Raw genomic sequence first — 15,732 nt, 5'->3', positions numbered from 1 at the left:
TTGGAGTCATTTTTATGGAGGATGAACCTTGGGGAAAGATCTTTCAAGAACACTTGTATTTCTGTCACTTCGAAGAGCACACGCCATGAACTTTGTATTCTGTAGGAGGTTTCCTCCTGTCCGTCTTGGGTGTGGGACCTACACAGCGTTTGGTTTCCGGTGGCCCTCCTACAAATTACTAGTTACTATGGAAACATGGAGAACATAGAGCTCTGTGATGACCAGTTATAGCTTTAGGTCAGTTTTTTGGACTGCTTTCGGATTTGTTTGGTTTAAGAAAAAAACAGTGTGGAATGGATTCTGGACCTGCATTAGCAAGGTATAACAGTCCCTGGTTACCTTTTGTTATTTTTAATGTTGGTAGCAAGTGTCAAACCAAAAAAGGATATTTAGATAAGGGGCATTGCCTCATTGTACTTTGAGTTCAAGGTGCTGGGAAGCGCTGCGTTTGTAATGGGAAGCTATTACTAACTACCCTGGAAATGAGGTCTTGAATGAGCCATAACCACACCTTGTGTTTCATCATTGTCTCCCTCTGGGGAGCAGAACACTTTATAAACATTAACTCTTTTACCCTCTGGGCACCTCCACTTAAAAGGTAAATAAGACTGAAGGCTCTTTCTTCTCCAATATAGATGAGGCAGCATCAGCCCAGTGAGGGAAATCACTTGATCAGAGGCTCGGGAGGCGTTCATGGCCTGAGGTGTTTGGAGTCCCAGCAGTGGGCCTGGACAGCATGGTGGCCGCTGACACCCAGGGGACTGCCGCTCTGTGTGGTTCCCCTTTCTGCTTCTCAGCCTGGTGGGGGTTGGGCCTTTGTCTCACGTGGAATGTGAAATGCTGCAGAGACTCGCAATTGTTCTTCAGCGCTTTGTGCTCCTTTATAAGAAAGAAGAAATCGATACACATTTTCTCCTACACGCACTTGGCAGCACTCCGCCTCCTCGCCTACCTCCCAGTCCTACTGGGAGGCACAGCTATGCGACGGAACAGATCCCACCAGCTGCCATCTCTGCACCAGTTTGCAGAGATGCAAAGTACTCATTTTGCACTTAGCAGTGAGGCTTTTTAAAACGAGTCTTCTAGCTGGCCAGGGTCCTCAAACTGCTGGCTTCAGTGGCTGGTTGGTGACCCAGGTTGGGGGAGATGCCCTGTTGCGGACACCCAGAGGCTGCAGGGTCCCGGCTGCTACTCCTGAGGAAAGTTGACGTGGCAGGTGTCTGGGACAAGCCTTTTTTTCCCCCCAAATTTCCGATTTACAGAGAAGAGGAAGAAGTTCTTTGAAGGACCCTACTAAAAATCAAAAAAGATTGACAGATGGAGGGCATCAGTTTTTTTTTTTTTTTTTAAGATTTTATTTATTTATTTGACAGAGAGGGAGACACAGCGAGAGAGGGAACACAAGCAGAGAGAGTTGGGAGAGGGAGAAGCAGGCTTCCCGGTGAGCAGGGAGCCCGATGCGGGGCTCGATCCCAGCACCCTGGGATTATGACCTGAGCCAAAGGCAGACGCTTAACGACTGAGCCACCCAGGCACTGCAGAGGGCATCAGTTTTCATTCTGTCAATTAATATAAGTAAACTGTCCAAGCCAGAGCTCTGTCTCAGGGTGTATTTTATTTTTGAATCAGAAAATGTGGTATCGATACCTATAACTTTGGAGCTTCCTGCCATTAAGCACCTAAGTGTGGGACGTCAATGGCAGAGAATTTGCTGCCATTATTAAGAGACGGTAGTTCAGGTGACAGCCAGCGTAGTCTTGCAGGGCCAGGGGCACATTGCCTAGGTGAGGGCATCGGAGCCTGGCCTGGAGATTGTTAGAGCCGAGAGCATGGATGAGGTTGCCAGGGGAGGGTGGGAGAGGCGAGAGAGGAGGGCCAAGAACAGAAGCTGGGAGAAGGTCTACACTCCTAACCAGGAGGAATATGAAAAAGACAAAGAGGGAGGAGGAGCAAAGGAGAACCCAAGAGCCTTGCGCCCCAGGGCGGAGAGTGTCAGGACTTGGGGGTCAGCAGCTAGGAGCCTGGCCCTGGGGCCCGCTGGTACCTTCCACCCTGCCCTCAGGACAGCCGCAGTGGGGTTGGTGCCGGGTGTTTCTGTGCTCTGTGGTCGCTGCTTTTGTTTGGAGTGATACTGGGCTCCTAGTTAAACAAGTCCTCCCGCTGATTACCAGGAGTACTAGAAAGCCTTGCTGAAACTCTGAGGGTTGCCAGTAAACACGCTCACTAATTTCCGTGTGTTCTGACCCCCAAAAGTAGGAGTTAAACTGGAGCTGAGACATGCAGCACATGCCGCCCCCCAGGCCCTGGGTCGCTGGGCAGCAGCCTTGATAGGGACACAAACGTAACTCGTGTGTCAGTCTCCCCTTCAGTGCGGCTGGAGGAAGTGATTCACGTCTAAGCAGTGAAGCATCCCCGGGCTTTTAACAGGAGCTGTGAGAGGAGCTGCTGTTTGAACAAGGAGCTTCATCTTCCTGAAGCCAGCAGTCACCAAACCGTAAACACAACACCGGCCAACTCTATTGCCAGGATCGCGGGGGCCTGCCGTTAATATTAAACATCTCCAGCAAGGCAGAGAGCTCTGCAGCCCAGCCACAGAATAAAAATAAATAAAAATAAAGAGAAAACCCGCTAAAAGCGGTGAGATGATTTGTCGTCTTTCCTGAGCGAGGCCATTTGTCTTCTCTCGCATCAAATCTGTTATAAAACAGTCAAACTGTGAAAGTGGAAATCATCCCAGGAATATGGAATATTAATGCACAGGAAAGGAGGCCACGTCCCTTTTGTCTAGAGTGCCAGTGTGGTCCCCCATCCCCGGCCACCACGACCCTTTTTTTTTTTTTTGCTAATCCACCAAGGTAAATTATTTTTCTTTAGAAGAATTTGAAAGACTCAAAGCTAGCAGTAGGGATGACAGAAGTTTCAAATATTTTTTGTCCTTTGTTCAAGCGAAGTGAGTGTAGCTGACTTGGGAACCAGGAAGGAGCCCGAACGAGGAACCCTGTGCCGATTCGGCCCTCATTCCGTCTCTCCCTGGCCCTCTTCCCTCTCCTTCCTTTCCCGAGCCTTTCAGTTCCTTTGTTTGGGCCCTCAACCTGCTTCTCTGAACATTTATAAATCTTGAGTCTGTCTGATCTTTGGGAGTCAGGCCAGAGGCCACGTGTCACCATCTGTAATTTAAAGCTGCGGGGCTAAAAGCATTTGCAGAGGTTTGAAGGACCTAGTTCTGACCCGACCAAAAGAGCGAAATGGAACAGACGTTCTAGAATCTCCTTCAAGCACGGGGAGGATGATGATGAGAGCAGACACACTAGGTAATTTATGGGCGCAGTTTGCTGGGAACCACACCGCGGCCCAAGTCCTGAGAACCGCGTCGTGTACTGCCACCTCGTGGCGGGTTCGGGCGGCTGCGTGGAGACCTGCCTTGTCTCCAGATTTAGGTAATTAGCGGTGGATGTGGGCATCCTTGGAGTCCTGTCTGCTACTTTGCTAACTTGATCCTGTTAAGAAATAAGTCCTAGGTAAGAGAAGGTTGCTTTCTTTTCTTTTTACCTCACTTCTTGGGTGTGTGTGTGTGTGTGTGTGTGTGTGTGTGTGTGTGTGTGTGTGTGTGTGTTGGTTTTTGGTCTGGAAGTGTGAGATTTCAGGAAAGGAGGCTGTGATCCACTTTTTGTTGCCGGGGGATGTTGGGAGGAGAGCGAGGGAGAGTTAAGTGCTGACCTCCTGGCTACCTTCAGGAATCCTAAGTTTTCTACTGTCATAATTTATGTACGTTGTCCTAAGAGCCGCATGTGTCTCTTCACTTGGCTCGCGTCCCTAACAATCCAGTCTTGGAGACAGGTTCCAGCACATGTCTCTGCCTCAGTCCTGTGACGTGCTAGGGTTTACCCTCCACCACGGCCCCCAAAGAGCACAGGGCAATTGCTTGCCATGTGGATCGATATATTTCCCCTGTTAGGTCACAGAAGCATTTCTCACACACCTTTCTCTCACCTGTAAAGTCACTGGTACAGAGTAGGATGGATCTGGGTCAGAGGAAGCAGAAGGAATGAAAGATTAAAGGAAGGTACCATTTTGTGTCTCATGTTTTGGGGAGCTGACCACAAAGCATTCAGAGGGTCGGGGTCTGGAGGATCCCTTTGTTTGGGGTCACTGGTATGTGTCAGGCAGTAATTGGCAAGACATCTTGTTCAGTCGCTATTAGGAAGAGATCCGAAGCTCCGTGAAGGCAGGGGAGGTGTGTGCTGAGAACGGCGGAGGGAAGAGAGCCCCATTCTGCCCACTTTGGACCAACGAGGCCGCGCCAGGCGTGTCAGGATTGGCGTGGAAGGCGTGGGGGCCTGGGCGTTGGGGCATCTCGGAGCTTCGTCCTAGCAGGGAGGAACGGTTTCTCCTCACCTGGCGAAGAACAGGTGTGGTTAGGGGAGGACCTCAAATCACTGAAATGCTGCCGCAGGGAAGAGCATTCGGGGGCTCCGGAGGACCAGGGGCCCGTGGGTGGCGGTCACAGGACGGCAGAGTTGGGTTCAGCGTGGGGAGGAGCTTCTGCTGTCGTCTGGCCCTCGCAGCCTTCCACAGAGCGTGCCAAGGGTCACGCGGGCACGCACACAGGTGGTGTGCACGGAGCAGGGGCCCACCGCTCAGGCCACTGCACCCCATGGCTCCCTCAGCTGCAGTACTGTGAGTCCCTTCAGAAGAATCAGGTCATAAATAAGCCGAATCCTAACACACACACACACACACACACACACACACACACACACACACATTCTGTCTTTATGGAAAATGGCTGCTAATCATAAATAAGCCGAATCCTAACACACACACACACACACACACACACACACACACACACATTCTGTCTTTATGGAAAATGGCTGCTAATCCATGATCATTTTTTTTCCAGAAACAGGTTTTATGATAATATAGTAAAAATATTAAATTAGAAAATGCCTCACTAAGGGTTATAAAACCTTACTACACTAGAGATAGGTAATTATCCCCTCTACAGCCTAAATGACAGTTTAAAAGAAATAAAAATGTTAGTGCTCATTACTTGCTTTTGTAGGTTGCAATAAAGGGTAAGTTAAATTTTAATTCAAGGAAGGGCCCCTGCTATCGACCTTCTACCTTAGGTCCAAGTCTTGTTAATTACTCTGTAGGTTATTCTCCTGCATGATACGAACATTAATACATTTTCCACAGTGGACGTTCCCACTGGCCAGTGAGGCAGGGAGTGTGGGGCAAGGGTAAGAGTGGGGAAGGCGTTTCAGCTCAGTGATTCAGATCTTGATTCTTGAAGTGATAGGGAGCAGGAATTAAGGTTTTTTTTTCTTTTTAAACCAAGTTCATTATGCATAGCCTTAAGGGGACCTCAAGTATTAAACTATACACTTACCCTAGAGAATCAGATGGAGACAAGGTTAACCTGAAGGATTGATAGTCGAGCTTCTCTGCATGGCTAAATCCTGGTTAGGAAAGATGCTGCAGGGGAAAATGTTCCGTGTGGCAGAAGGCAGCCTGACCCTCTGTCCCGTGGTGCCTTTTTATTACCCAGTTTTATTTTTAGTTTTGTTTTCCTTGGGATGGGGAAAGGGATATGGACAGATTCCTTTTCTTTGAAGATGCCTTTCCCTTTCCCTCAGCCCTGGCACCACGTCACATGCGTGTGTGCGTGTGAGGGAGACGCAGTGCTCCCCAGCCCTGAGTCTTCACGCTGGGGTGTGCAGAGACTTCCCCAAGGGGAAAAGACCACACACATTTTTTGGGAATTGATTTCCAGATGTGTGCTCTTTGCCCAAGTGGGGCAGCTGGAGAGTGCACCTGGGCCAGGGCTGGGGTCTCTGGTCTCGCCTGTCACGGTGGCCCCCCCACCTGCGCAGCCCGCTGCGCCCCTCCTCTCTCTGACATGGAGGGTCCCCCCCCCCCCACCGCCCGCCCCGCCAGGGCGCCAAGCAGGAGCGTGCCTCATGGCACTGACGCGGGGATTGAGAACTGGTAACAAGGCCCCGTGGCTTGGAGGGTTCCAGGGCTTTATTTCCAACAAAGCTGCGGGACAGCCTGATTGAGCTGTCAGCTGGCACATCACTAAAACCAATTTTTGGTGGCAGATCACTATGTGATTTTGGGGGGCATGTACAGAAGGAATCAAAAGAATTTGGGGACACTGCTGTCACAAAACTCCCCTGTCCCCATCTGCTTGTTTACGTGATGAGGTTTCTCTGTGCTTGCGTCTGCAAACACCGACAGACAGGAGTAGCCTGGATGCTGAGCGCTCTTTCATTCCGGTGATAAATGCTGTTCACCACGGGTACGTGACAGGCCCCATCCATATCACGAAGACATGCCGTTCCAGTAACGTTTTACACACTTACATGTAATAAATTTTCACCAAAATTATAATACATTTTATTATATTGTTGTTGTATATGTCGATTGTGTCCTAATAATAATTGTGTAATAATGACACAATCCAGAAGTACTTTTTTAATTACTTAGAGCCTTATGGCATCAAGAAATGAAAATATTTTCATTTCAACTTCTGAAATTTCAAAAAGTGTTTCAATTTACATATTTTTTGTGGCCAAGAAGTATAATAGGGTGATCAATAAAAGACTTTCAAGCATAAAACAATTAGAACAAAAATCTGTAGAGAAAAATCAAATGGAAATACGAGTTTAAAAAGGAGAGAACACTGTAAAGTTTCCAAGTTTAAGAGTATGTTTATGTGTTATTTAAATGAATGATGATGGGTATCAAGTCAGTCTGGCACGTACTTTCCACTGGGTGCTTTACAAAAGAAATGTGCGAGTTTTATTCCAAAAGGTAGGGTTCACAAGATTCTGGTAATTATGTCCTTTGTGACTATTAAATTTATTGAGAAAAATTCCATGTGTGAGGGGGCTGCGTGGTTCTGTAGAACTCTTGCAGGAGGAGGGCAGACAGACCCCCACACCATAGAGCCTCTGCGGGGAAGGATGCGCCAGGGCTGCGCTGAGCAGAGCAGTTGGTGCCAGGGGGCTTCATCTTGGTGGTGCCCCGGGGGGTGTGCGTGCCCCGTTGGGGCTGAGAAACAGAGTGGGGCGGGGGGGGATGGGAAAGTCAGTTCGGGGCCACCACCTTATTCCTGGTCAGCGATGGTGAGACTGGAATCGGGGGGCGGGGGGACGGGGAGTTTGAGATGCTGTGAGGGTAGAGCCGGTCACTGAGGAAGGCCCCGAGCTGCAATGACATTGGAGGTTTTACACTGGAATCATCCCTTCCTCTTCATGTCTCTCTCTCTCTGTCTCAAACTGTTTTAAGATCCCAGACCCCTCAGCCTTCCAGGTTGCTTTGCCACAAACAGCTGCATATGTTTGTCAGCTTTGTCCACCTGAGTGTGAAATGATGTTCTATCAAAACATGGGTTTCAGCGTTTCACTCGGTGCTCCTGACGTGTGTCTCCGCTGTGGCCAGTAACTGGCGCGGGGCCAGGCTCCCGAGACGGCGCTCACAGGCGGTCCCGACACGGTCCCAGCCGGCGAGCGGGGCCCTCTCATCGGCCCGCGCAGCCTTAAGGCCAGACCGCCCTTTCTGCCCTGGCCCCTCTAGCCCCTTCGTGCCGTTTCAGTTCGTGTGTGGAAATGACCGGAGAGACTTGTGCTTATGGGCAAATGGGCCATGGGAGCTCCTGGGAAGCCTGTGCGGGCCCCGCTGTCCTGCGGGTGATGGAGCTGATCTGGTAGCCACTGCCTCTGGAAGTGAGGCCAGGCCGCCTGCCCCTCGTCTGCATCCTGGTCAGAGACGCCTTCCGCCCAGCCTGTGCTCGCGGGCTGGCCCCAGCGGGCGGGCAGGTGTGCACGGCCAGGGACCAAAGGGAAGAGCGCAGCTCCCAGCTCCTGGTGAGGCTGTGGCCCTTGTCTTGAGGCCGCCAAGCTGGTCCATGGTTCAGGGGCGGCTGCTGGCGAATTCTTAGGTCACATCCCTGCCATAGTACAGGAGACCTGCCGTCTCCCCCCCGCCGCCCCCAGCACCCCTGTGCCAGCCCTGCGCTCCCCGGCACGATAGGGTCAGGCTGCATTTGGGGCTACTGCAGTTTCTTCTTTAGGATCTTTCCTTTTTTAGACTTAATAGGCTGTCTTTATTGCTGGACTTTCTAATGATGGAACCTCTGTTCCTGCGCACCACCCTCTCGGGATGACTTCAAACACAGACTCGTAAGTTTTTGTGTTGAAGTCTTGTTAAACCAAAATAGCTGTTTGAAGGGTGGTGGTTTGGTGTTTTGTTCTGTTTGGAGAGTCAGATTTGCTGAAGATGGCTCTCAGGTGGGTTTTTCTTAGCCAGGATGGCGGGCTGTCTTTTCGGGTTAGATCTTGAAAGTATGAAACAGCAGGCACAGCTTTCCCGTGGGGTCATTCTGTGGCTGGCACATGACTGTACCCTGCACACCCGGCCTCTGTCCGTGAGGGTCAGTGGCCTGACCTTCATGCAGAGGCAGCTGTGGGTCGCCTGCCCCGGCCGGCCGTGTTTCCTCCGTGGCTCACCACCCTCCTCACATCTCCATAGGGAGAACCTGTGCTCTGAGCACAGAGGACCATGTTTGGGAGCTCCGGTGACGAGGACAGGAGAGACCCCAGCCCACCCCTTTTTGCATTTCCAGGCCTTGACAGAGGACTTCAGTTGGGTGGGGGTGTATGTGTGTCGCATTTCACAGCAGAAACAGAGGTTGGAAGAGATACTTTATTTTCAGGGACCCAAGACCCTGGCCTACTATCATTTTCTAATCAAAGCCCCGCTCTAGAAATAAATTAGCGAATCGAATTATTTATTAGATTGAAACTAGATAAAAGGGGCCAGGGGAGTGGGGGAGAACCTTGGTCCTACCACCAAACAGCTGCACATGTGGTAGTAATTGGAATCTTGTTGCTGGGTCATTTTCATTGTTTTTCAAGTACTGCCAAGTCCAAGAAAATGAATGAAAACTAAATCATATCCCCCTACATCCCATGTCTGATTGAATCCTCGTCATGCGGTGGTCTCATACATCCTATTAAAATATTCAATCTTGTTTTCTTACTTGAAGAGCCTGTCTGTAAAGGGCAAACTTATAGAAAACTCATTCCCTGAAGACAGGTATCCAGCCACACCGGACTATTTACATATTTTACTATTTGATTGGCTGCTTCTAGTTTCTTCCTTGCTTTGTATCTGTGAGTAAGGGCGGTGGGATGCATTTTTAATGACACGGCTATGTTGGCCATTGAAGAAACTGAGGGGGCATTTCCTGGCTTCTCAGTTCTTGTTGAACCTTGAAAAGGGAACCAGTGTGTTTACCGGTTTGTTTTGTTTGTCTTCTAGGACCGAGTTGTATCGATCTCTTTTTGGGCAGCTCCGCCCTCCTGACGAAGGCCAAAGGGACTGACCGCACCCGCGGCTCTTGCTGCAGGCCCGAGGCAGAGCCTCTGGACCCACGGACCCACCGTGCATCGCCTCGGCCAGCCTCAAATGCAGGAAGCCGCCGGCCCACGGCTTTGGGCTAGTTGGGGAGTCCTGGGAAGGTGTGGGGTTCAGAGCACGTGCCTAATAAGTCCCGGGAAGCCTAGAATCAAGTGTGCATGTCCCCCATGCTTCAGTCTGCTGGGGACCCGCGCTCCACACTCGTTCACCATCACAAATAAACCATGTTCTTACGGCCACTGCCGTGTGCATGTGATGTCTTAAGCAGCATGGAGTAAGTCGGCTTAGAGCTCTGGTAGGGGGACAGGTTTGTGGGGAGGGTTTTCACTTTCTAGTCACACAGACTCCTCTCACGATATAAAGTTCACAGAAGCCAGGATGCTGCTTGCTGGGCGGATCATGTTTGGCGATGGATCATGGCTCCGAGGAGCAGGGAATCCCCAGAAACCTCTGAACCGTGCCCAGGAGACTCTATAACTTGGAGGCATTTGCCTATGTGTCGCAAATAACAGATCCCTGACTTCTTTCTCATTTCCTCTTTTCGCCCCCATAGATTCTTCCAGAGTCCTTTTCCATTCTCACCATTCCTAAATCACTTTATTGAGATGAACTCTGGTGTAAATCTAGCAGGGGGAAATGATTCACTTGTTTTTCATCCAGAGGTCAAAAGCTGGAAATTAAATCCCCATAAGGGGGATTTATTGGCCTGCTGTGGTCAATATGCAATGAAGATTATCTTGCATAAGTAATGTGTGCGTCCCGGTGTTTGCGACGGACCAGGCCCGGCTCCTTTGCCCACATCTTTATGTAGAGCTGTGGAATTCGAGAAGAAACGTGCATTCAGTTGTGGTGCATAACTAGTCACTGTTGTTAACGTCAGGTTCCAATACTGTTTTGAAATGTCAGAACCAAGTGACAGATTTGGGTGCCCAGGAATCCCGCATGTCACACTGCTGGCGTCTGGGTGGGGACCACGCACCGTGCCTGCAGGCTGGGCTCCTGCACGTAGTATGGGCATCAGAGTGCCTGCTGAGCTCAGGATGGGGTGGGCAGGGCCGGGGAGGGTTTCCACCTCACGTTAATTGGACCTTGGTACGTGATGATTTGTTTCTTTGGTCTCAGTAGTTACCTCTTGGGCTTGACTGTCAGGGAAATGTTGAATTTTCGGTGTGTCTCCAGTTACCCAGAAGATCAACAGGAATAGAGTTCCCCCACATTTACTCCCTTCAGAATGATCACTTTTTAAAAATAGAGAACATCCAGTCCTGTCTACCTACCCTGAGGAGCCCGGGTCGTGCACGTTAGAACAGCAGTAAGTAACCTCCCAATACCGGACTTCTGGGGAGGCTGACGCTGACCTCTGTTTCCTAAAGAGATGGCATCTTTGTCACAGTCACTGGTGACATGATGAAGAAAAAGATTTTAAACAGGTACTTCAAGATATTTGGAGTCCAACGTGTTTAATTAAAATGAATTAAAATCAGGAGAGATGAGAAAGGACAGAATTTTCAGTAAAGAGAAGCTTGCATTTTAAAATTCAGAAGACCACCCTCCTTCCAGCCAAGAATAAATTGGAAACTATTTTAATTGACACGGATACTGCAATTCAACTGTTACTAGAAAGACAGATTAGTTGATTGATTTGCATTTTAATAAAACTAATACTTTACATTTTGGTAGCTAATGCTGATTTTCAAATGAGGTGAGAACTGTTATCACGAGTTTCAGTCCAGGGCCCTTTTTCAGTGTTGACTGAAGCATTCCTCCCTTTTGTGTGGAGTTTGCTTATTTTCTTTTTGCCCAGCTGACTACTGCACGCACGACACCCATAAGCCACAGACCTTGGAGCGCTCACCAGAACAGCGAGGCCGAGCTGCTCCCAGCGGGGCCCGCTGCCTGCTGGTTGGGTTTGCGCCCCTGCCAGGGCTGGGAAGCAGGCAGTGGGCCCCTCCCCTCACGACAGCAGACGGAGGCTGCTTTCTTGCCTTACATTATTTTACACCAACAACTAACTACAGAAAAGTAGAAGGGACAAGTAAGTCTCGGCCGATACCCTACCACCCGGAAATAGCCACCTCTCGGTATTCACAGTTCTGTACTCCAGAGCCGTCTTTCCTATATGGGCACCACCGGGTAGAGTGGTCCCCTCTTCTCCCTGGGGGGGCAGCTTGGGGGGGGTGGGGGGAGCCTTAGTTTTTACTTCAGACTATTTGAAGTTTTCTACTCTTTCAAAAAAACAATGAAAACTATCCATGCGGCCACACCTCCCCGTCCACATAACACACACACACCCCCCAGTTGGGAACCAGTGGTAGGTACATAGTATCCTGCATGTTAATAGTACAGTAAAAGAGGGGCATGTGACTCTGGATCTCGGGGTTGTGAGTTCGAGCCCCACGTTGGGTATACAGATTACTTAAAATCTTTAGGGGCACCTGGGTGGCTCAATTGGTTAAGCGTCCAATTCCGGATTTCAGCTCAGTTCAGGATCTCAGGGTCCTGGGATCAAAGCCCCGTGTCAGTCTCTGTGCCCAGCAGGGGCTCTTCTTGAGATTCTCTCTTCCTCTCCCTCTGCCCTCCTCCCACTTGCACTCTCTCTCTCAAATATATCTTTTAAAAAAATTAAAAAATCTTAAAATAGTACAGTAAAAGATTATTTTCATGTTTTTACAGATACCTTTTAAGTCATTTAATTGCTAATTAATAATTCCATTTGGGGCTGTATCTTCAGCACTTAGTCAAATCCCCTGTAGTTGAACATTTAATTGTTAACAATTATTTGCCATTATGAATAATGTTACTGTCCAATATTTGTACATAAACTCATTTATTGTCTTTTGGAAATAACTTTTTTCAGGGCGCCTGGGTGGTTCAGTTGGTTAAGCGTCTGCCTTTGGCTCAGGTCATGATCCCAGGGTCCTGGGATCGAGCCCCATGTCAGGCGCCCGCTTCCCTCTGCCCCTCCCCCACTTGTGTGCATGCTCTCTCCCTCTCAAATAAATAAAATCTTTAAAAAGAACAAATTTTTTTCCTCGTCATACATTTTTAGGAGTAAAGTGAACCAAGGGAAAATAAAGTCCAACTATTTGAGAGGCTCTTTGTTCGTATTATGGAGGCTTATTTTAGCACCCTGTTCACTGCTCACTCGCTGTAGGCCGGGCCATTCCCCAACAAAGGGTGTGGAGAGGCAGAGAGGAGACTGGCCTAGGAGCCTGATCCTGGGGTTTATTTCTTGCCCCCCAGGGAACCCTGCAAATCGGCATCCTCCTCTGGGAGGATTAAAGAGCTGCTGCCTATAATGTGTTTGGAGAGGCTCCCATGAAAGATGGTGGATAAATAGAAAGTGACACCATCATCTCCCTCCTCGGCCCCCATATCTTTTTTCTGGCTGCTGGACTGCATATAATTTGCTCTCCACTCTCCCCTCCAGCTTTCAGGTTCTTGCTGCTTTCAGGGTCTTCATCCTGGGGACCCCTCGGTGTGGGTTTCCCTCACCTCCCTCGGCTGTGCGTTCATCCCCGCTACTCTGTCCGGCCCTTGGTGGGTCCACGGGTCGCCGTCAGGAGCATCATTCGGAAACCCCGAGAACCAACAGAACACGGAAAAGTCCACTCCAAGCAGTCCAGCACCACGCTCTGCATCCCCAGCTTAAAAACATCGTTTCCTTTGAGAGGTTGGTTTTCCTGGTCCCCGTGGACTTTGCTAAGAGCTCTCCAAGATCACCGCCTCTTCACCTCTTACCGTGTCACCCGGAGGGAGCTGAGTTCGAGGCACAGAATGAATCCAAATGTGACATTCGTCATCAACCGTGGAACCACACTCCCCAGGGACGTAGTAGTCACTGTGTCCATGGGATGTGGTGATGCCAAGATCCAAGTCTCCCTGGGCCAGACTCACGAATGAGGCACCTGTCTCAGCAAAACTTTGCAGACAAGCCGAGGTAAAGGTCAGGAGGCCCGCGGTCGCGGGGGTGTCACGGCGGGGCTGCAGGCCACCCCTCTGCGGCGCCCTGCCTCCACGGTCCTGTGTCCCCGTGCTTACTAAAGGCAAATCCAAGCAGCGAGCCTCGTCCCTAGCAGATGAACCTTGTTTCCTACATGTTCTTACTTTTTATTTTTATTTTTTTAATTGAGGCTCAGATTTTTATTTATTTATTTATTTTAAGATTTTAATTTATTTATTTGACAGAGAGAGACAACAGCGAGAGAGGGAACACAAGCAGGGGGAGTGGGAGAGGGAGAAGCAGGCTTCCCGCCGAGCAGAGAGCCCGATGTGGGGCTCGATCCCAGGACCCTGGGATCATGACCTGAGCGGAAGGCAGTCGCTTAACGACTGAGCCACCCAGGCGCCCCTGTTCTTACTTTTTAAATGTATATATGTGCTTGTGTCGTAAGGGCACTTGTGTGAGGAGTTACATTACGCTTGCCTTAGTCATTTTTTTTTTAAAGCTCATCTACTTCATTTTCATTCTATCTTTCTTCACTTTCTCTTTCTTCCTAACATCTCCAAAATAATGGCCAGCAATTTGGTAAGTTCGTTCACTGATTCTCTCTCAAATCCCAGGGGAGGGGTCCATGTCGCCCTGCTGATTTGCATCTCTCCAGTTTGTGCACAGCTGTCCTGGCCAAGTCGAGGGGCGGCAGGAGTGCAGAGGGGGCGCCCCTCGCGGGGGTCTGCCTCTAGGGTACTGCTACAGCAGCATTTCTATTCCTGAGAAGTTTGCTACTTTTATTTCCCCTGGTTCAGGGTTCTCTGTTCATTTGTCGAGGTCAAGGACACTGAATTCTCGGGAAAGAAAATTTAAAAGAGTGTAAAAAAAAAAACAAAAAACCAACAACCAACCAGCCACCAACAATCCCACATCACTGAGAGGGTAGAAGAATATAAGGGCCCCAACAGGCATGGTGACAGTAACACATAAAGGTCCCTGCCCACCCTCCTCCCACCCCCCCTTTCTGTTTGTGAGTGGATTGGAAATGAGCTGGGGCTGCTCTGGCTGGCAGGTGCCCGTCACCTGGTGAGGCCGCCTCCTGGCCTGCCCTTACCCAAGGTAGGGGCTGCTGGGTTTATCTAGGGCCAGGGGTACCGGCTCCTACAGAGACTTGGGGGCACAGCTTAGTCCTGGAATGGGTGGCTGTGGTGTCCGAGCAAAGCACAGATAGGAACAAAAGATGAAGCGGGACGAATCCTGGACTAGCAATGAAATCTGCTAGGGTTTGACCTTGGGGAAGCTGGTTGACCTTTGGGCCTCAGGCTCCTACTTAGTAAGATGCGGCTCAGCTAAACACTTGTAGGCAGCTGTGTCCAAGTAAAGGCAGCTCCGTAGACTTGGGTTTAGCAGAGGCACAAGGATGTTGTTCACTTCCGTTCATGCAGATGTTGTCGACCTCCCGCTGTGTGCCAGGCCCTGGTGGAGGCTTGGCGAAGGGCTGTGGGGGCAGGTGACCCAGTCTCTGGGCGCATGTCTGTTCCCCTGCACTGGAGAGTTCCGTGTGCTCCAACTTGGTTCCGATCAAAGCCATTACCTCCTCTGGAACTGCCTTTGTCAATCCTGGCGGGCACTCCTGGGAGGCTGGGCTCCAAGCCCCTTTCCGAGCTTGGCACCACGTTCCAAGGTTCTGGTTCCCCCGGGTGAGAACTCAGCCTGGCAGGAGGGCACTTCCCTGGGGCTCCGCAGTCGGGCCCAGAGCCCTGCCTTGGGCGGCCAGGTGCGTCAGCAGGCAGGTGTGGCTGATATGGAGCCCCAAGCAATTAGCCCGCCGCTCCGTGATTTCTGCCCCTCCACAGCCTGGGCAGCATCGAGCTCCCAGCGTCCCTTCCACTCTTCCGTGGGGAATTCTGCGGAGCCCAGGAGAAGCCTCTTCTAGCTCTAGCTGCGTCCAGGACATCTAGACAGTGCTGTCCAGTAGAACTTTCTGGGACGATGGGGATGTAATCCTATCATTCTGAGCTATTGCATACCCTCGTCTCTAGCCACATGTGGCTTTGGGCACTTGCACTGTGGCTAATGGCTTACTATATTGGATAGCTTGGGTCTAGACAAATATTTCCCAACCGTTCAAACACCAACATTAAAAATGGAGTCAGCGATCAACAGATGGGGCAGCGAGGTGCAGTGTCTTTCTTCACACGCCAGGTATGTGAGCAGGAGGGCCTGCTTGAGACTTTGGGGTGGCTGGGCTGTGACCTGGGGTACAAAGAAGGGGTGGGGAGGCAGTAGCTTCCTGCCTGGGTGCCCAGAGTGGCTGAGGGGGCGCCTGGGCGGCTAGCCCGGCCCCACCCATCCCGCTGCCTTCAACT

The 15,732-nt window shown here is 50.4% G+C and overlaps 1 protein-coding gene across 1 annotated transcript in view; it reads left to right on the top strand.

The window, feature by feature from the left end:
- AATF (apoptosis antagonizing transcription factor) overlaps positions 1-9,671 on the top strand; it is a 100,089-nt gene extending 90,418 nt beyond the window's left edge. Inside the window, exon 12 of the mRNA XM_035724678.1 lies at positions 9,334-9,671. Within this exon, the coding sequence (XP_035580571.1) occupies positions 9,334-9,397 (64 nt within the window). The 3' untranslated portion in view covers positions 9,398-9,671. The remainder of the gene's footprint in view (positions 1-9,333) is intronic.
- The last annotated feature ends 6,061 nt before the right edge of the window (positions 9,672-15,732 follow it).

Source organism: Zalophus californianus, chromosome 16, assembly GCF_009762305.2.
Source record: "Zalophus californianus isolate mZalCal1 chromosome 16, mZalCal1.pri.v2, whole genome shotgun sequence".
In the NCBI taxonomy this organism is placed as follows: domain Eukaryota; kingdom Metazoa; phylum Chordata; class Mammalia; order Carnivora; family Otariidae; genus Zalophus; species Zalophus californianus.
Note: the sequence above shows the minus strand (reverse complement) of the source record. Positions and strands in the feature narration are given on the sequence as shown.